Source organism: Lynx rufus, unplaced genomic scaffold, assembly GCF_022079265.1.
Source record: "Lynx rufus isolate CCGP_SWC_20201006 ecotype Redwood Valley unplaced genomic scaffold, mLynRuf1.p SCAF_3, whole genome shotgun sequence".
In the NCBI taxonomy this organism is placed as follows: domain Eukaryota; kingdom Metazoa; phylum Chordata; class Mammalia; order Carnivora; family Felidae; genus Lynx; species Lynx rufus.
In genome coordinates, this window is record NW_025814845.1 from 118,039,276 (window position 1) to 118,061,755 (window position 22,480).

At 39.1% G+C, this 22,480-nt stretch overlaps 1 protein-coding gene across 2 annotated transcripts in view; it reads left to right on the top strand.

Annotated features, from left to right (window-relative positions):
* The window catches only part of IL15 (interleukin 15), an 80,037-nt gene extending 57,759 nt beyond the window's left edge, over nucleotides 1-22,278 (top strand). For both annotated transcript variants that reach the window (XM_047091631.1, XM_047091632.1), the window contains exons 2-7: nucleotides 7,739-7,837; nucleotides 8,789-8,886; nucleotides 10,962-11,046; nucleotides 16,569-16,613; nucleotides 18,563-18,700; nucleotides 21,874-22,278. In XM_047091631.1, coding sequence (XP_046947587.1) covers nucleotides 7,826-7,837; nucleotides 8,789-8,886; nucleotides 10,962-11,046; nucleotides 16,569-16,613; nucleotides 18,563-18,700; nucleotides 21,874-21,984 — 489 coding nt within the window. In that variant the 5' untranslated portion in view covers nucleotides 7,739-7,825 and the 3' untranslated portion in view covers nucleotides 21,985-22,278. The remainder of the gene's footprint in view (nucleotides 1-7,738; nucleotides 7,838-8,788; nucleotides 8,887-10,961; nucleotides 11,047-16,568; nucleotides 16,614-18,562; nucleotides 18,701-21,873) is intronic.
* The last annotated feature ends 202 nt before the right edge of the window (nucleotides 22,279-22,480 follow it).

The window sequence follows — 22,480 nt, forward strand, 5'->3', positions numbered from 1 at the left end:
AAAATCATTTTGTAATTAATTCTTGCTCTCTATTCTCTTTGCTCTTTCTGGAGTTCTGCTTCAGTACTATGTTGGAATTTCTAGATCTATCTCATAATTTCCATATTTTTCCTTTTGTGCTCTGGTTTGGGAGAATTTCTTCACCTTTCCCAAGCGTTCTGAATGCAGTACTTTTGGAAAGTGGGGTAGAGGAACAGATCTCATTACCTATTCCTAGACAGTAGGTTAAATATTATAGCTGTGCTATTCTGGGCAAGCTGTCCATTATACCTGCCCTAGAGAATTATACTAGCTACCATTTTTCAAAAACACTTACACAACACATTTTTCAAGAACATTTGCACCAAATAATAAAAAAAAAGCACATGAACATATTGCTACATGGAACTATGATCATAGAGTGGTATGAGCGTATATGCCGTCCAGCTACATTTACGTACCATCGTCTTTGTTAGATGATAAACTACCTGTAGTGTTTCAATATTCATTTTTTATACCATCTATTTAATTAATGTTTTTTGAGTAGTCATGGTAACTAAGGTGTCCAGATTTTATCACTTCCTTTGTCCTTGGCAGTATAGGCATGTAAATGGTTGTGATTTGCTTTAGAAGCTTTTCACTATAATTAAGCAATTTGTCTTAAGTATTCCCGAAAACTTAACCATTGTTTAATTGAAAATATATATTGAAAATATGTATTTTGTAAACCTTATATGAAATAGTATTTTTAAAAGAAGAAACATCTTAATCATTTATTTTGTTATTTTGATAAATTGTGAGATTTACAGGCTCTGTTAACATGATGTGTGACCTTATGAGAGAATTAAATACCAACTTCAGATCTTATATGAATTAATTTTTAAAAGTCAAAGTAGTGACCTTATGTGGGGCACCCAGGTGGCTCCTTCAGTTGGGTGTCTGACTTTAAAAAATAATTTTTTTAAATTTTATTTATTTTTGAGAGAGGGGGGTGGGGAGCAAGAGCTTGAGTGGGGTAGGGGCAGAAAGAGGGAGACAGAGGATCGGAAGCAGGCTCCACGCTTTAAGCACAAAGCCCAATGCAGGGCTTGATCTCAGGAACTGTGAGATTATGACCTGAGCCGAAATCAAGAGTTGTCCACTTAACTAACTGAGCCACCTAGGTGCCCCATCAGTTGAGCGTCTGACTCTTGATTTTGGCTCAGATCATGATCCCAGGGTTGTGGCATCGAGTCCTGCATTGGGCCCTGTGCTGAGTATGGAGCCTGCTTAAGATTCCTTCTGTCCCTTTGACCCTCTCCCTCGCTCTCTCACTCTCAAAAAAAAAAAAAAAAAAAGGAACCCACAGTAACATAGTCCAAATTGGGTGTTTTTTAAAGCTTTAATATTGAACATAGATTGTCTTTAATGTAATTTCATATTTGAAAATTTCATATTAGTGTCTATTGAAAACAGCTAAAAAGCAATTACAGAAAAAAATGCTGGTACCGTTAATGGTAGGACAATTTGAGACGTTTAAACATACCGCTTTCTCAGCTGTATTCCAATTGGGACTGATTAAGAGATCCCCAGGAGTCAGAGGTCTGTAAACGATAGCCTGTGGGCCAAATTCACCAACTGTCTGTTCTGAATGCATTCATTCATACATCATCTATGGCTGTTTTCCCACTGTCATAGCAGGCTTAAGTAGTTGTGACCGAGAATGTAAGACAAAGGCTGACATATGTCCCTTTAGAGAACATGTTTGGCAATCCCTGCTTTATATACTCACAACAGTTTTGTCCATTCTTCCTTATCACTGCTTTCACACTATTATCAAATGACACACTTTCCTCTGAATACACACTGCACTTGTTTGTGTATGTCCTTGTTCAGGCTCTTTCCTCCACCTAACCTAGAATGTTGTCTCTCTGTCTTTACTCACATCTAAAATCTAATCATTCTTTTTTTTTTTTTTTAAATTTTTTTTAACGTTTATTTATTTTTGAGACAGAGAGAGACAGAGCATGAATGGGAGAGGGTCAGAGAGAGAGGGAGACACAGAATCCGAAACAGGCTCCAGGCTCTGAGTGGTCTGCACAGAGCCCGATGCGGGGCTCAAACCCACGGACTGCGAGATCATGACCTGAGCTGAAGTCGGACACTCAACCGACTGAGCCACCCAGGCGCCCCTAAAATCTAATCATTCTTTAAGGTATGATTCCAGGAACACTTCCTCCATGAAGTCTTACAGTAAAAACAAAAACTTAGATTTCCTGGCCATATCTCCATTGTACTTTCTCACATAACCTCAAGTCCCTTGCCTCTCTCTTGTTTGTGCTTGCTGGCATACATGACCATGATCAAATCCAGTTCTCCACCTACGGCAGGCCTGCCTGATCCTTGCAGTTTAATGTGGCTGCAAAAAACACGCACATGCTGATGAATCTTACTCTCTGACCATTCACGGCCATGGACTTCCTTCCAATAGGCATGGCTCTCATACTGTACTTACATTTGTCATTCTCCTCTGTCATATATTTTCCTCTGTCCTCAACCCAACACCTCTTTCCCTGTCCTCACTCTCTGCTAATGACTTTTTATCCTGATTCATTGAGAATATTGAAGCAGTAGTGGAGGACATATACCAACACAGTTATCTACCACCTAGCTATTGCACCACCTTGACCCTCAGCCTTCCTTCCATGACAACAGGTGACCTAGCCACCGCCATCTTTTGTTTCTCCCTTTTGGAGCAGTATTCTGCAAAATGTTGCCTGTACTTAGCATTTCATTAATTCTTTCCTCCTACTTTCTCCTCAGTCCATTTCAGGCAGGCTTCTGTCTCCATCACTCTGCTGAGAGTGCTCTTGTCGGAGTCACCCATGACCCCCAGGTTACAAGCTCACTGGTCAGGGCTCAATCTGTATCTTCTTTGAACTCTCAGCACCTTTGACGTGATTGTCATTTCTTGTCCTGGATATAATTCTCATTGATTTCTAGAACATCACACTCTCTCCTTTTTCCCCCCTTTCACTGGTCTTCCCTTTGAGATTTTCTTTGCTGGTCCTTCTCCCCCTCTGCGCCCCCCCCTAACTAATTAATATTGAAATATCTTGGCTCAGGTTTGGTCCTCTTCTCTACCTTTCCCTCTGTGAAGTCCACCAGCATCATGAGCTCTATATCGATTTCAGGCTCAAACCACTTGCCCGAACTCAAGATTCTTGCATCCAACGGCCCGTTTGACATTTCTATGTGGCTGTGCACTTGGCCTCTCACAAATTCCACATGTCCAAAATGAAAACTCCTGATACGACCCCTCCTTTCAGAGCATCTGTTCGGCCCACAGTCCATCTCGTTTCAGTTTATGGCAGCTTCAGATCTCAGGTGCTCAGGCAAAAGACTTGGGAGTATTTTGTTCTTTTATGGCCCACATCCAGTCTGTCAGGAAATCCTGTTGGTTCTGTCATATAAATGTTTCCTGACTCCAACTACACATCCCTGTCTCTACTGCCACCCCGCACACTGCAGCCACCACTGTGTGTCACCTGCATTCCTGTAGTCTCAGGACCTCTGCTTCCATCCTTGCCTGTCCTTAACACAGGGGCCAAGACAGATTGCTTAAAACGTCATTCAGAGGGTATCAGTTATTTGCCCAAAATGCTGCAGTGACTTCTCACTTCAGATCCTTAGAGTGTAGAGTGGCTGAAAGGGCACAGTCTGAGCCACCCCTCCCTGTCCACCTTTCTGACCCCATCTCAGACTATGCTCTGCCTTTCTCGCTCCCTCAGCCTCTTTTCTGATCCTGAGACTCACAGACATGCAGGTGCCAATGTGCCTTTGATCTAGCTCTTCCGGGTGCCTCAAATGCTCTTTACTTGGGTGTATTAGGACGCATTCCCTTCCTGCCTTTGCATCTCTGATCTGATTTTATTCTCGCTGAACTCTATCCTGATCACCTACTCAAAATCACGACCACATCCTTCTTGCCTTACTTTGTGTTTTCTTTTCCCTATATCACCTACCTCTCTCTAATCAAATATATAATTAACTAGTTTATGTATGTTACAAATGGTCTCTTTCCTCCTAAAATCAAGGTTCTCTGTCCTCTGCATTGATTGATGTATCCCAAGGTCATAGAGAAATGTCTAGCACATAGTAAGTACTCAGTAAATATTTACTAAATGCATAAGGGGCAGCAATGCTGTCTTCCATTCTTTATATTCTCCAGAAGCACGCAACGTTGGTTTGCCCTCGCTTTTAGTTTTTTTTTTTTTTTGAGTGAACAGATTAATGTGTTTACCAAATTAACCAATACTTATAACTCTTCTTTTGTGCTAAGCCTTTTTAAATTTACTTTAAATGTGTGACAAGGCGAGTAAATAACGAAACAGAATAAAACAAGGCCAAACGGCAGTGCATTAGGTTATATTTCCTCACCGGGAAGGACTACAATATTGGTATGGAATGCAAGATGTGCACAATTATTTTCCACAAGTCACTCTGGAATTAGAGCTCTTAGAGCTGCCCAGCTGTGTTGATTTGTCAACTCTTCCCAGTGTCTTACCCCTGGGCAGTGACATCCTGCTAGCTTTGCAGTGCCGCCATAAGGTCAACAGCCACCCTGCAGTGACACCCAATCACAAGATCGCAAAAAATTTCCTGCTTAAACTTTGTGAGCAACTTGGGTGTAGGGCTGGGATTTAGTCTTTCTTTTTTTCCTGGAGTCATGCACCCAGTTGAATGAAGGGCAAACCAAAGACGCTGATTGTGAGGGCATTTCGTGACCATATGCCATTAGTACGCCAGGATTAAACACTGCTTTCCCGGTTCTCCAAAAATATGACATAAAGCAAGTGGGTAATTTATTTCATACCTAGATTTGCCTTCTCAGAAAGTAATTAACCTGATTTCAGCCACTTCTAGCGAGTGTTTTGTGAGAATCACATGGAATAATGGATGTGGAAGAACTTGAATTCTGTTTCACACAAGAAATTTGAAAGACCTGTTTTTAAACTGTTAGAGAGCAGGGCTTTTTATTATATATATACATACATATATATATATATATATATGTATATATATATGTATATATATATGTATTCACATATATATTTTTGTTATTCACATATGTATATATTTTTTAATGTTTGTTGATTTTGAGACAGAGAGAGAGAGCAGGGAAGGGGCAGAGAGAGAGGAGAGAGAGAGAATTCCAAGCAGGCTCTGCGCTGCCGGAGCACAGCCGGATGTGGGGCTTGAACCCACAAACCACCAAGATCATGACTTGAGCCAAAACCAAGAGTCAGATGCTCAGCCATCTGAGCCACCCAGGTGCCCCAGCTACTTCCTATATTAAGGGGCTTACACTTCTCAGTTTCTTGCATCCCTCCTCCTTCTGCCCAACTTGGATTGTGAGGTAGATTTTCATGGCCACATGCATGACATTTACCTGAAGCAAGTCATTTAACCTCTCAGAACCTCAATTTCGTCACTGTAAAATAAGAGTAATGTCTTTCGCTATAAGATATTGCCAGGATTGAGTGTAGTACTGTATAGGAAATAATGTTATAAACCGAAAGCACTAGGTAAGCAATACATATTATAATATTACCGTCATTAATATTAATTATATTAATAGTTAACATTGAGTCCTGGCTAAAGAGAAAGGAATAGGGTATTCTACCTTTTCTGTTTTTAAGATCCACACTGATTTTTGACCCACACACATGCGTGCTTGCACTCACACATATTTTAGTAAAATTACTGGTCCACAGCACTAGTACGTGGCAGATTGAATGCTTCCAAAGCTGCTTTGAAAGCCAGAGTTTTTTGCTCTTAGCCTAGGAAACCACATCAGTTCTTCTGTTGGTGGCAAAGCTGTAAAAGTTTCCTTTTCCCCTCCATTGGTCTCTATTAACATTATTTTGCTTGAAGCTTTTGATGTGGTTTTCTGCTGCATTCCACCATGCTTGGTAGGAGCATTCTGAGCACAGCACTTAGTCTCCTTGACCTATGCCAGCTGGAGGTGGTTGGGCGGGGCAGTGCAAGTCCACTGCCACACTGGTAAGGGTCAGACACCCTGCACGTGGGGAGATGCGCTGCCGCAAAAGCCCAGGAGTGAAATCCTCATTGCTTACTGCAATAGTTTCCCAAGGCCTTATTAACACCTCCATCACCCTCGGTACCCCTCAGTCCCAGGTCAATAGATACTGTTATTTGACCAATGCGAAGTTTGGGATACCATAACTCAAAAAGATGGAAGGAATTTAAGAGGCTTTGGACAATTACGAGATAACTGCGAAGTTTTGTAAAACCTTGAAGCATTGAGATAATACAGGCAAAGAGAATGATTATTGGTTGAGAGGAATAAGGAGAGTTTGCTTTAATTAAAATCGTACATACGATTCAGGTCATATGTAACAGGAGGACTCAATTTAATATGTTATTATTGAAAAAGAGGCATTCCTGTTGAATGTAGTCTCATAGTGTCTTATTTAACATGTAGGTAAATACTAATTTTTCTTTTAAAGATTTTTACATCGGGGGTGCCTGGGTGGCTCAGTCGGTTGAGCGTCCGACTTCGGCTCAGGTCATGATCTCACGGTTCATGAGTTCAAGCCCCTTGTCAGGCTCACTGCTGTCAGCACAGAGCCCGGAACCTGCTTTGGATCCTCTGTCTCCCTCTTTCTCTCTGCTTCACCCCCACTCATGCATGTGCGTGTGTACTCTCTCTGTCAAAAATAAATAAAACATTAAAATAATAAAGATTTATACATCATATATCATAAAACAGTCATGTGAAAAATAAAATAATTTAATTAATTGACTTTACAAAACTTAATTGCAATGAATATTTATGTCAGGGGCAGAGCAGATTTTGATTTTTGTGGAGAGGTCAACAAATACATACTATTTTTAAAGGATGGCAAAAATAATTGTTTATATTTTATATGTCTTAGTTTTAATCTTTACTTTAATAAAATGGAGTTGAATATGGGACTGTGTACACCTCACATTCTTCATTGCCTTGAATTAGAAAAAATAGAATTTGTTACTTAGGAAATTCTCAAATAACATTTCAATTAACAGTGATTTATTTCAAAGACTGAAAACAGCTGTTCAATGTCTGTAGAAGTAGATACTTCTGTCGTAAATTAAATTAACAGTCAGTGGTTTATATGAAGCCAGGTATTTGGTGACTTCTACTGGTTACTAAGTAAATATGCAACTTTGGAATTTGCCAATTCAAGAACATACTACAGTGGAAAGTGTTTGGGCTTTGTCTTCAGACAGACCTGGTCTCAAATCCTGGTGGTCTTGGACTTGCTCTGGGGCCTGGGCAGTTTACCCAAATGCTGGTAACCCCACCCCGTAGGATTGTTGTGAGGATTAAAGGTGATGTGTATAGAGGTGCCTGGGTGGCTCAGTGGGGTAAAGGTCCGACTCTTGGTTTCAGCTCAGGTCATTGGTCTCACAGTTTGTGAGTTCAAGCCCCACATCGGGCTCTGTGCTGACAGTGCAGAGCCTGCTTGGGATTCTCTGTCTCCCTCTCTCTCTCTGTGCCCCACGCTGCTCACTCTTTCTGTCCCTTTCTCAAAAATAAATAACTAAACTTAAAAAATAATTTAAAAGTGATGTATGTATTAAGTGACTGATGAGTGCCCATGAAAAAGTAAGTGCTCAGTGAATATTAATTCCCTTCCTTCCTTTTCCTCACTCGTCCTTTTCCTCACTAGTCCACCGTGTTTTTAATTCCTTACCCTCGATTGTATTGTAGGAAGTATTCTGGATGGATGGCTGCTGGAATCCCACTGTCATAGCCAGCTCTTCTTCAACACTTAAGGATTTACTCTGGCATTGAGTAATGAGAATTTCGGTAAGGAAAATTAGTAGAGATAGTATATGGACTTTTCAAAAGGATCACTTGAATCTCAGATACTTCATGATAAGTTATATGACAATTCTCCAAAGATCTTGTTGTGTCCCAGGGGTCTATTCATGTGTGGACTATTCTTATTTTGAAAGTAAGTGGAATAGGTATTTGAACTCTACTAACACCCTGATGGGCTCTTCATGCCATTGTAAATGTATCATTTCACTTTTCTCACCCTGTTTTGTTCTTTGAATTTTCATCTACTCAATGAATAGTGTAGTCTTTGATGGCAAGGTCTAGGTATTATTCATCCTTTCAGTGTAGACTAAATGAAACATTCTTAGTGGTTCAAGGGCTCTCTGAAACTGTAAAGGCTTTGACAGTGTGAAAGAGGCAGGCAAACATATCAAAACTCTGAGAAGTTCTAAGATGAATATTTCCCTAAATCACCAAGAAAAATTATTATGTATCACTTGTTAGGATGGCACAGAGTATCTTTAGTTGGGTCTGTAACTATTTTCAATGACACCCAAAGAAAAAAAAAAATGAACATGCCATAGAGAATTAAGAACAAACAAACAAAAAATATATGTTGAATTATTAAAAAGGAAAAAAAAATATGAGGAGAATAAGGATAATAGAAACAAAGTAAGTAGTGATATTAGTATATACATAGATTAGTAAATATGGGAATTTTCTTAAAATTATCATCATTGAAATGCATCTGGAAAAATATATAGTAAGTAATTTTGCACATAGGAGACAGAGATGGCAGGAGGGAGAAAGGAAGAAAGATAAATTCTAGCTTCATTAATTCTAATAGAGAGCATTAATTCTGAAATTTTGATCAATTTACCTCCTGGAACCTACAATATGATAAAATATCATTTTAAATGTATATCATTTTTTAACTAAACATGTTTTAACTGCTTTGCATATGATTCTGTTTTTCAGAAACCATATTTGAGAAGTACTTCCATCCAGTGCTACTTGTGTTTACTTCTGAACAGCCATTTTTTAACTGAAGCTTGCATTCCTGTCTTCATTTTGAGGTAATTTTATCTTTCAGCCTAAATATCATCATGTTAATGGCCATGATCATTGTTACTCAGCATATTCTCTATTAAATTGGTTTATGTCCAGTTTGCTTAAATCCTTAGGCTCTAAGTATTTAGGAACAATAGAGGGCAGATTATGAACACTCAGAGGAAGTTTGGTTAACACCCACTTGAACATTTCTACATTCTGCTAATATCCCAGCTAAGTGTTATACCCTTCCAATAAACTGGAACTCTTAATATTTACCTAAACTTGGAAGTACATTCCTTATTCACATCTTACATGATTTTCACAACATAAAAAATAGATACTGAGGGCTTGTTCGTGTTACTTTGTTATCTATCCCTGGCACTGAAGTCTCCTGTCCTTTGAACCTTATCCTCCCTCAATTGGAAACATTTCTTTATTTAGGCCTTTTGTTTTTCCTCTTCATAAACATTCAGACATTTCTGTGCTTTGTTAACTTTCTTCTTCTTTCTTAGATGCAGCTAACACTCTGTACACAGTTGGCCCAAAGTACCCAACCTGTAGTTATGTAGTATGACTCCCAGCTCACTTTCCCTTACTGATGCCCTCCTGGTGTGGGGAGCTGTGGATGTGTGTGGTGCATCCTTGCTCACAGGAAAAATTAGTATTGGCTATCTTGCTTCTGTACAAGATCCATCAGGGAGCAGCTATTGGTTCCTGAAGTTTGAAGAATCATTCCACAGTCACTTGGTCAGTGTATGATGAGCCTTTTGCCCTGATGTTAAATTTCAGTGTTACCAAAATGAGTAAGTATATGATCATTCAAGACTAGATTTGGCTCAAGTCTGTAATATTTATGAAGGAAGCTAGGGCAAGCATAGTTGTAGCATGAGCAATGTGCAAGGTGCATGTTGAATCTATAGTAAAGAATATTTACTATCAAAGTCATTCCATGAAAGTGATTATTGCTTATTTTAAGAATCACATCTGGGGCACCTGGGTGGCTCAGTCCATTAAACGTCTGACTTGGGCTCAGGTCATGATCTGGTGGTTTGTGAGTTTGAGCCCAGTGTCAGGCTTTGTGCTGATAGTTCAGAGCCTGGAGCCTGCTTCAGATTCTGTGTCTCTCTCTTTCTCTGCCCCTCCCTACACTCGTGCCCTGTGTCTCTCTCTCTCAGTAATAAATAAACATTAAAAAATATATAGGGGCGCCTGTGTGGCTCAGTCAGTTAAGCGTCCAGCTACGGCTCAGCTCATGATCTCGCGGTCCGTGATTTCGAGCCCCGCATCGGGCTCTGTGCTGACCGCTCAGAGCCTGGAGCCTGTTTCAGATTCTGTGTCTCCCTCTCTCTCTGACCCTCCCCCGTTCATGCTCTGTCTCTCTGTCTCAAAAATAAATAAATGTTAAAAAAACATTTATATATATATATATATATATATATATATATATATATAAAGAATTGCACCTATTAATAGACTTAAAAGTCTGATGGATCTTCTTTTTTTTTTTTTTTTTATTAATTTTTTTTTTTAACGTTTATTTATTTTTGGGACAGAGAGAGACAGAGCATGAACGGGGGAGGGGCAGAGAGAGAGGGAGACACAGAATCGGAAACAGGCTCCAGGCTCTGAGCCATCAGCCCAGAGCCTGACGCGGGGCTCGAACTCACGGACCGCAAGATCGTGACCTGGCTGAAGTCGGACGCTTAACCGACTGCGCCACCCAGGCGCCCCTGGATCTTCTACTTAAAGAATGTCAGCAGTTTATTCAAAAACATTTACTGAGTACTATCACACATCACGTACTGTGTGTTTTCCATTGTGATAAATTGCACCAGGTTATTTATAGTTATCCTTCCAAATTAGGTTTTTCTCTAATCCCAGTTGGTCAGCCCTTGAATTAATCTAAAGTGTTAAGGGGTTGTACTGTATATTCTGCGTTTATATTCATCTACAAAGCTGTTGAATGCACAAAGGCAAGGATAACACTTATCTTTTCACTGATCAGAATAAGAAAATCTTGATTGCTCTTTTGCCTATGTATTCATCAAGCCAGTATTATGCTTATTCAAAATGTTTTGTTCTTTGGTTTTGCTTTCAGCTGTATCAGTGCAGGTCTTCCTAAAACAGAGGCAAACTGGCAGGATGTAATAAGTGATTTGAAAATAATTGACAAGCTTATTCAAGTGAGTACTCATTTTTCCATAAGCTATCTGGTATGATTGCTGTGGAGTATGCCTCTCCCTGTGTTTCGCTGTCAGTCTTAATGAAATCTCACTTGAAGCAATATTTTTGTAGAAATTCATGAGCCTGGTAAAACCTTCAATGCTTTTACTTAACAATTTTCGGATCGTAATTATCTTTAAAACTCAATTTATAAGTGGCCCACTATGAAGAGCTCTCTATCACCACAGGCCAGAGACTCCCTTCTCCTACCAAAGAAACCTGGCAGCCTGGAGGCACTTGCAGGGGGGATGGCCTGGCCCAGGGAAGAGCTCTCTGTCCTGTGGCCAGAGAACCCCGTCTCTCACCTAGAGACACCAGCTGGCCTGGCAGAACTAGCAGGGGGAGGAAAACAGGAGTCCCACTGACAATTGGCCAAGAGAATTGTCCTCCACCCCTTGGGTGATACAGCAGGGGCCAGTGGGCATCCCAGGGGCATCTGGTGAACCGAACATTTCAAGTTAGCACCGCAAAGATTCTGAAAACTAAATCGTCATGGGAACCACAACAAATATATGTAAGTCAGAGTCTCAACCCAAACAGGGTTGCTGTATGCTAAAATAGAAGGTTTAGATGGAACCAGGGTCTCCTAACATAAATCTAAAATATCAGAATACAGCTGAAAATCACTCATTGTACCAAGAAGCAGGAAAAACACAACTGGAATGAGAAAAGTCTCTGAAATAGACTTTGAAATGGAGATGGTTTAGATGTTAGAATTATTTGACAAGGATTTTAAAGCAGCCATCATAAAAATGTACCAAGCAATTACACATACCCTTGAAAACAACTGGATAAAATGAAGTCTTAGCAAAGAAATACAATATGTAAAAGGAACCAAATGAAAATGACAGAACTGAAAAATACAATAACTGAAATACAAAACAAACTGGAGAAGCTCATGAGTGGGATGACTGTGACAGAGGAAAGGCAGTGAACTTGAAGATAGAGTAATAGAAAACAGACTGTGGGGGAAAAAAAGCCTCAGGGATCTTTGGGATAATAAAAGGTTCAACATTCCTATCATTAGCATCTCAAAAGGGAGGAGAAACAGAATACAGTAAAGGAGGGAGATTGGCCAAATTGATAACAAAACACCAACCACATTTTGCTATTTTGCTGTCTACAATTGGAAATTAAATAATAATACTTCAAACACAGTGGCATAAGTAGGTTGAAATTGAAAAGAGAAAAAAATATACCATATTATAATGGTTTGAATAGTGCCCCCCCCCCACCCCATAAAAAAGTCATGTCTACTGGGAAACTCAGAAGGTGAACTTATTTGGAAATAGGGTCTTTGCAAATATAATTAGTTAAGATGAAGTCATACTGGGGTGGGTTGGGCCTTAACTCCAATGTCTAGCTGTCCTTACAAGAAGAGGTCAGAACATAGAGAGACTCACAGGGAAGAAGGCCATGTGAAATTGGAGGCAGCTACAAGCCAAAGAAGGCCAGAATGGTGCAGCTATAAGCCACAGGAGGCCCAGGATTGCCAGGAGCCACTAGAGACTTGGTAGAGGTAAATAAGGATTGTTCTAGAACCTTTGGAGGGAGCATGGCCCTACTGACATCTTGATTTTGGACCTTTAGCTTCCAAAGCTGTAAGAGAATAAATTATTTTTGTTTTAAGCCCTCATTTTGATACTTAATTACAATAGCTTTAGGAAGCTGATGCACATGCACACAGTAATTTTTAAAAATCAGAAGTAGATATATTAATATCAGATAAAGTAGACTTCACAGCAAGTAAAATTACTAGAATCAAGAGGTACATTTCAAAATGGTAAGAGATCAATCCACCAGGACAATGTGATCTTAAATGTGTACACACCCAATGACAGAGCCTGACAAGGCAAGAAGCAAAAACGAATCAAACTGAAAGGAGAAAAAGCGCATTCACAATTATAGTGGAGGACTTTACCACTTCCTAAGTAACAAATGAATCACTGGACAGGGAATCAAAAAGGATATAGAAGAACTGGACAACACAGTCAGCCAACAATAGATGAAACCTTTCACCCACCAACAGGGAATTAGTATTTTTTTCAGGGACGAGTCACCAAGACTAAACATGTCACGGGCCATAAAACAAACTTTAACAAATTCATCAGAATTGCAATCATGCAGAGTATGTTCTCTGACCACAGTGGAATAAAGTAGAAGTCAATTATATAAATATAGCAGGCAAGTCTCCAAACGCTTGAAAATTAAATAATAATACTTCTAAGTATTCCATAGGTCAAAGATTAAGTCTCAAAGGATATAAAAAAAAGTACATAGAACTGAATGAAAATGAAAATACAACATATCGAGATCTGTAGGATTCAGGTAAAGCATTACTGAGAGGGAAATTTGTAAAGCTAAGTGATTATACTGGGAAAAAGGAAAGATCTTGGATCAACTATCCAAGTTCCCAACTCAAAAAACTGGAGAGAGAAGAGCAAAATAAACCTAACACAAGCAGAAGGAAAGAAAAAGTAAATATAAGGGCAGAAAATAATGAAATTGAAATCAGGAAAACAATAGAGAAACTTGATGAAACATGATGCTCATTATTAGGGGAAAAAATCAGTAAAATTGATAAACTTCCAGCAGGACTGACAAAGATTAAAAGAGAGATGATATAAACCATTAATATCAGGACTGAAATTAGAGACTATCACTACAGAATCTGCAGACATTAAAAGGATAATAAAGAAGAACTATAAACAACTTTATTCTCTAAATTTGACAATTGGGAAGAAATGGACCAATTCCTCAAAAACACAAACTACCAAAATTTAACAAAGATGAAATAAACAATCCTCAAACTACTATAACTATTAAAGACGCTGAATTTGCCAAAAAGAACTCCCCCAAACGAATCCCTACGCCCAGCTGGTTTCACTGGAGTGTTCTACCAAACACTTAAAGAAGAATTAACACCAATTTTACAATAACTTCCAAAAATAGAAGAACATCTTCTAACTCATATTAGGAGGCAAGTATTACCCAGATGCTAAAACCAGACAAAGACAGTACCAAAAGAGAAAGCAGAAAATACTTCTAATGACTTAGATGCAAAATTCTCAATAAAATATTAGCAAATAAAATCCACCGGTGTATTAAAAAAAATTACACACCATGACCAAAGGGATTGTTTCCAGATATGCAAGACCTGCTTAATATTGGGAAATCAGTCAATGTAATCCACGTTATCAACAGGCTAAAGTAGACTATCATATGATTAGATCAATTGATGGAGAAATAGCATTTTATTTATCATTTTTTTAAATTTTTTTTTAACATTTATTTATTTTTGAGACAGAGAGAGACAGAGCATGAACAGGGGAGGGTCAGAGAGAGGGAGACACAGAATCTGAAACAGGCTCCAGGCTCTGAGCGGTCAGCACAGAGCCCGACGCGGGGCTCGAACTCACAGCCCTCACGGACCGCGAGATCATGACCTGAGCTGAAGTCGGCCGCTTAACTGACTGAGCCACCCAGGCGCCCCGAGAAATAGCATTTTAAAATATACCTATTCCTAGTAAAATTTCCCAGCAAACCAGAAATAGAGAAGTAACTTTTTCAACTTGATACCAAGCATGTACAAAAAACTTAGAGCTAACATCATACATAATGGGTAAAGACTGAATGTTTTTCTGCTGAGATTAGAAACAAGGCAAATATGTCACCTCTCACTACTCTTATTCAAAACAGTGTTGGAACTTTAGGTAAATTGGCAAGGCAAGAACAAGAACTAAACGTGGGCAGATTAGAAAGGAAGAAATTATAAATCACTCCAAGACTTTTTTCTGGAAGAAAGTACCCATAAATTGCTGCATATTATTTAGAGGTTGCAGATTAAAACGACAATGACATATCACTATACTCTTGTAAGAATATTTAAATTGAAAGTAATAATGCTAAATGCTGGCAAGGATGTGGAGAAACTGGATCACACATATGTCTGATGAGAATGTAAGATTTTATAGCTACTCTAAAATAGTTTGGGTGTTTTTTATAAAACAAATTTGCCACCAATATAAAACACATTTGCCATGTGATCCAACAGTTGCACTCTTGAACATTTATATCAGAGAAATGAAAACTTACCTCCACAGGAAAACAGGCACATGTACGTTCGTAGACCTTTATTTATAATAGCTAAAAACTGAAAACAGCCCAAATGCCCTTGAACAGATGAATAAACTGTGGTACATTAATCATGGAATAATCCTGAGCAAATAAAAGGAAAAATTGCTGATACAACAAGTTGGATGGCTCTCTAAAGTATTATGCTGTGTGAAAAAAAGCCAGTCTGAATAAGCTAACAGAGGTACATCCATACAATAGAATATTATTCAGCAATAAAAAGAAATGAGCTTCTGGACATGAAAAGACATGGAGAAACCTTAAAAACATATCACTGAGTGAAAAAAGCCAGTCTAAAAAGGTTACAAGTGGTTCCAACTCTATGACATTCTGCAAGAATGGATACAGAATGTATCCATTTGATAAGAATGTCCAATGGATAAGAATATCCAATGGATGCAGAATGTATCCAATGGATAAGAATGTCAAATGGATATAGTAAAAACATCAGTGGTTTCCAGGTGTTAGAGGAAAGGGAGAGATGAATAGATGGAGCACAGGTGATTTTTATAATAAAATTATTTTGTGTGATACTGTAATGGTGGATACATGTCATTATATATTGGTTAAAATTCATAGAATATACAACACTAAAAGTGACTCCCAATGTAATCTACGAACTTTTGTTACAGATGTATCAGTATTGGTTCATCAATTGTAATAGATGTACCACGCTAATGCAAGATACTAATAATAGAAGAAACTGTGCAGGGGGACAAGGAAGTTTGGGAAGTTTCTGTACTTTCTTCTCATGTTCCAGAAACCTACAACTGCTCAAAGAATAGTCTATTAAGTTTTTCAAAAAGCCAGTCTCAAAAGGTTATGTACTATATGATTCCACTTACATAACATTCTTGAAGTGATATAGGAATGGAGAAGAGAGAAGTGGGTGCCAGGGATTAGAAAGTGGGGGGTGGAATGTGTAGGGAGAAAGGTGGTTTGGGCTATGAAAGTGTGGGAGGAGGATTTTAATGGTGATGGAACTGTTCTGTGCCTTAACTGTGGAGGTGGTTACATGAATTTACACATCTGGTAAAACTGAGTAGAACTACATAGCCACATCAGTGCACATGGAACTGGTGAAATCTCAACAAGGTGGGTGGATCATATGAGTGTCAGTTTCCTGGTTATGGTATTGTACTATGGCATTCAGAATATTCCCACTGAGGAATGGTGAAGGGTTTGTGGGATCTCTCTACATTTTCTCTTACAATTGCATATGAAACTGAAATCATCTCAAAATTTTAAAAAATGTAATTTAAAAAGTTTAAAATGTTCAGTAAGTTGTTTTCACTATATCTAAAGCAGGTCATAATTTTTCATATTATCTAATTTTGTTCCCTTTCAGTCCTTACATATCGATGCCACTTTATATACTGAAAGTGATGTTCATGTGAGTAGAGTTTATTTTTTTTGAAAATTGTTTTATTTTCCAGTTTTCAAAAGTTGAAGAAGTATATTTTCATAAACTTACTGAAGGATGTATAGTTTTTAAGTCTAACTTTTGTTGTGTTCTGACAACATGCGATCAATGCATTTTGTAAGTAATTGTTAAGGTTGTGGGACTTGGGGACAAAGAGCTTACATAGATGCTATTTTCATAATGGTACCAAATCAAAATATAAAACAGCCTTTTCCATCAATGTCAAACAAAATATATTACATATTTTATGATGCAATTAGATCATGATGCAATTAAGTGCAAAAATCAGGTTAATGGATTCAATTTGAAGCTGTCCGCCATAGCCCTTGTTTCCAGTCCTGGAGTGTATTTCCACGCTTAATTATATTTTCTACAAATTGCTTAAATGCACTCATGTTCCACATTTTGCATGAATCTCTACAATTGTAAAAGAATTCTGGCCAGTTACTCTCGATGTGAGAAAAGAAATAAACACAACTCATAAAACCTATCAGAATTAAAAAATGATCTTGAACTTGTTTCGTTAATACACTGACATTGCCTAAGGCATGTATAATTTTAGCTATGTTGCTGTTCTTTCCCTCTGGGTTGGCTACTAAAAAATAAGAAACAAATCCCCAACTTTTTCACCTCACGGAAAACAAACGCTATGTTGTGTGCGAGGAGGACAGTGAGTCCACTCTCTGTGATTGCTCAATTAGAACTTCTCTGAAATGGAAGAATTTGCACCTGTGAAGGCTTTTTCAGCTTTGGGAAGAGGGCTTCACCACAAGCTAGAAAAACCAGATATTCATCAACCCCTTGGATAGTGGTGCTACACATAGACATTGCCTTCCTCCTTAGGCTTTAGTATGTTTTCCATTTTTCTTTCAAAGTAGAGAGCAGTCAGGTAACCACCCAAACTCAGCAACCTGAAATTGCTTTTTTTGCAAGAAGATAACCTTGTAACTCATGGCTTATAGAAAGAAGCTGAGGTTGAAATTTAGATGTAAACTCTGATTCAGCCACTTCCTAGGTGCGTTGCCCAAGAAGTCACTAAACATTTATGAGCCTCAGTTTTATTTATTATTTTATCTACCTACCTACCTACCTACCTATCTGTGGGGATGGTATTTACCCTTGCAATCCTGAGCAGCTGCTGTGGGAGATAAGGAATATGGCCAATGCCAGGCATGTGGGTATGTTCCCTCCTCCCTTCATCCATTCAGTAAGCATTCTAGAAGTGCCTGTAGGATCCCAGGCACTGTACAAGGCAGTGAGAACCTAAAGTCAGACAATCCATGGTCACATCCCCAGATGATCATTAATGCTTCTTTTCTTTTAAGTTGGGGATTTTGTTAAAGTCACTATTGTGGGAAACATATTTTTGTGGTATCTGAAAGGTACCTTTCTGATGTGGCCAGCCCGTGAATGGGCAGTACCCCTACCCTGATTTTTCTAATAAATTTCTTGGGATTTCTTCTGCCCCTGGAGCTCTGGGACTTATGGAACTAGCATGGCCAGCAGCTGTCACTGTTTCAGATATTAACAGTACAGGCTGATTCTAAAAATTCTTTTAGCAGACTATCTATACTAATGTTTTGAGAGTCTCAGGCTGGTATTACTACCCTTTTACAAGGAGGAAATGCTCTCATTGAGAAAAAGTGGCCTGTTATTGCCAAGTTTTCTAGCTTTGTGTTCTTTCTTCTGTATACTATTGCCATCTTTTTAGATTGTTTTATTGTCCGTTTGTTTTGGTTTTGATTTAAAAACAAAACAAAGCAAAAAATTGCCTCCTGTGTAAAACTTCTTAGGGGTTTTGTGTTTCTTTATAAAATATTTGGATTAACTTTTTAAAAAAATCAAAATTGCATCTATGTAAAAGTGCATAATGGAAAGATAATTTTTTTCAAAGTGATTCTTTGTAACTCTTTTTTTAGCCCAATTGCAAAGTAACAGCGATGAAGTGCTTTCTCCTGGAGTTACATGTTATTTCGCTTGAGTCCAAAAATGAGACCATTCATCAAACAGTAGAAAACATTATTATCCTAGCAAATAGCGGTTTATCTTCTAACAGGGTGAGTTACCCAATAGTCATACAGAGCTATATCGGATGTTTATGTCTTGGTTGGGAGAAGTCATTAGCTGGATGTAATGAACAAGCAGATTGTCCGAAGAGGCACTCGGGAGAGGGAGTTAATGCCAGCGGAGTGACCTTCAGAACTGGCACCATCAGTAGTGTGTCCAAAATCCTAAAGTGGTCTATCAGTGTATTCATTCAACAAACATTTACTGCGTGATTCCAGGCCCTTTTGTGCTAGAGTGACAGTGATGAACCAGTGAGGTCGTTGGCCCCAAGGTGTTTATCACCAGGTGCAGTGGATAGACATCGGTCTAATTACATGGTTAAGTGTTTAGCATCAATAATAGCAATTCACATTTATTCAGTAATTACTCTATGCCAGACACTGTTCTTTGAGGCTTAAACGGTGATTCATTACATCCTCACAATAAATCTGTGAGTTACCCTTGTTTCTGTTTTTTTTTTTAAGTTTATTTATTTATTTTGAGAGAGAGAGAATGCACGAGGGGAAGGGGGAGAAAGAGGGAGAGACAGAATCCTAAGCAGGCTCCACACGGCCAGCACAGAGCCCGATGTGGGGCTCAAACTCATGAACTGTGAGATCACGACCTGAGCCGAGATCAAGAGTCAGACTCTTAACCAAATGAGCTGCCCAGGTGCCCCTCCTTGTTTCTGTTTTAAGGTTGAAGAAATCGGAGCACCAAGGGCTTGAATCACTTCCTCCAGTCCACACAGCTGGTAAAATGGGGAGCCGGATTCATACCCAAGCGGCTTCACTTCAGGGGAGGTCTTCTTCTTATCCACTGGAAGGACAAATGCCACAAGAAGATACTAATAAAAATATTAAAAATTCAAGTAGAATTTGGGCCTTGCCATGCACCACGAGAAGTATGGTTCTAGGAGAGAAAACGCGAGGGACTCCCACAGCAGGCCTGAGGGTGAACTGGGCAAAGGCCCTGAAGTAAAAGAATGATGGTTTTCATGGCAAAACACTAGTGGCCAAAGCAGAGTGGATAGAAGGAAGTTTTACAAACAAAGAAGGCATAACAATAATTCATGAATTTAACATATACTGGGGCGCCTGGGTGGCTCAGTCGGTTAAGCGTCCGACTTCGGCTCAGGTCATGATCTCGCGGTCTGTGAGTTCGAGCCCCACATCAGGCTCTGTGCTGACAGCTCAGAGCCTGGAGCCTGTTTCAGATTCTGTGTCTTCCTCTTTCTCTGACCCTCCCCTGTTTGTGCTCCCTCTCTCTGTCTCAAAAATAAATAAACGTTAAAAAATTAAAAAAAACAATTAAAAAAAAAACATATACTTTTGGGGCCTCGTTGTAGGCCTTCAGGATAACAGAAGTGAAAAAACACACATGGTCTCTGCTCTTAAGGGACATAAGTAAAACGTAAATCATAAATAAAGCAGGCAAAAGGAAATGAATAATGACTCAGTTATTTATTAAATCAGTGGCCAAAAAGAAGGCAGGTAAGAGGGCTGGGGTTCTATTTTAGAGGTTTACCTGCTAAGCTGACATTTGGAAAGACATGAGGGAATGAGCCTCCTATCTGGGGAAGTATGTTTAACAGGCAGAGGAAACTGAATGTGCCAAGACCCTCTGAGCGAGTAGGGCTGGACACCCTGAACTGCTCTAAAAATGCCAGGTTGCTTTAAGGTCTTTGCTTAAATGTCTCCTTCTCAGTGATGTCACCTCTTCACAGTTGCAATCCACCCCCACACCCTGTCCCCTTCTCTGCACGCCCCCCTATCTGACATTTTACTTACTTGTCTGCTTTTCCCTACTAGAATGTCAGTGTCTAAGGGGCAGGTATTTCTGTGTGTCTGTGTATATGTGTGTGTGTTTTAGAGCTGTATCCCAGCTCCCAGAACAATGCCGGGCATATTCTAGACACTTAATATATTTATGAAATGCCTATACTGATGTTTAAAATACTCTTGTGATAGGTTACCTCTCTGTTATTGGTAGAATATTCAATGTGCATGTTCACAGTCACCGTCATCATGGCCTGGTATGTGTAGCACGTGTAGTAGAAGGAGCTGGCAAGATTGCAGTCAGAAGAGCTGGATGCAGAGCATTTCACTGGTTATGTCAACTGAGATGCATTGTGTAATATCTCTGCCTTGCTATCTGACATGATTATTTTCAAATAGGACAGCGCTGCATAGAATATGACAGTCCCTGGCATAGAGTATGTGCTTGATAAATGTTGGTGAATCTGAATTTCAAGTGCTTAATGGACATAAAATCTAATTTTGATTTTTGCTGGTACAGCTTTCCTGGTTTGGATGATCTCTAAGTAGTTTATTTATGATTACTACATTTGGAATATTCTAGTTATCCATGAAACGGTGTTTGAATTACAATTTGTGGTATTCACCTAAATAGTTTAGTTCAACCAGCAATGACTGGGGGAATGCTATGTGCTAGGCCTATGCTAAAGGCTAGGGAAACAAAAATATATGGCCTTGTGCTCTTAGAAAAGCCCAGAGACTAGTGGTATAAAAATCAAAAAACTCCCTAATATTAATATATGATATGATATGATATGATACTATTGATATATGAGGGAGAGTTCTGAGAATGTAAAGATGAAACATTTAGCCCAACCTGGGGAACTCCTAGGTTTAGGAATGCCTTCCTAATGGAGATAGGACCTGAGTGATCTCAGCCTGCGTAGTGGTAGCTAAAATAGCAAGTGTGGAATATGCAGAGAGAAGAACAAAGGCACTGGGGCATCTAATAGCATGATGTGTATGTGGGGGTAAAGGCATGAGCTCATTGTAGTTAGGGTATGTCATTGGAGGTGGTGGGGACAGGTGAAAGAAACAGGTGAGGAACCCCTCAAGGAGGGCCTGCGTCCCATGCAAGGGAGGCATAGTCTTTATGGGGTAGATGATCAGAAACTACTGAAGGGCTCTAAGCAGGAAGTCCATGGTCTGATAGACATGGCTTATTTCTCCAATGTCCTTAACCCATTATAGGAAAAATAAGCCTAAACCAGATCTCCCAGTTTTTTCCAGTGGTTTTTCCAAATATGACATTAATGTGCCAAAGTTTTTATGTCTCAAGACCTCACTGTATGGTTCAAATGATGTGATATTCCCAGGAAAGGGATATAGTAGTCTTTGCAATCTAATCCTTTCTTCTTATTCACTAGAATATAACTGAAACAGGATGCAAAGAATGTGAGGAACTGGAGGAAAAGAACATTAAAGAATTTCTGCAGAGTTTTGTACATATTGTACAAATGTTTATCAACTCTTCTTGATTGTGATTGATCCCCTTCAGCATTTCTACTGTTAGCAAACATCTTCCTGCGGCTTAGAGGCTGTGAAACTCCTCATTTCATGCATGCTGCCCCAATTTTTTTAACAAGATGACAATCTGGAATCTTGGCTCACACGAACTCTTAGAAATGAAGGCAGAAAAATGTCATTGAGCAACATGGTGTCTATGAACTGTCTTCGTACTTATTTCGTTCATTTATTCTTAATTTATTATTGAAATTGTACATATTTGTAGCATAATATAAAGTATTGAATAAAATTGTGTATATACTCTATCCTTCGAAATTGCATTGATGTTTACCTCCTGTAAGAAAATAGGGGACATTCGTTCAAGGGCAATAGTCAAATTGCACAAGCTGTGGGGCTGAGCACCCCTGGGGCAGGAAACCGTATGTTCCAGCCAGCATAGGACCACTGACCACCAGCCTTCACTTCTCCATTAGGTGTAGCACAAGGAGGAAGAATTAACTACCAATG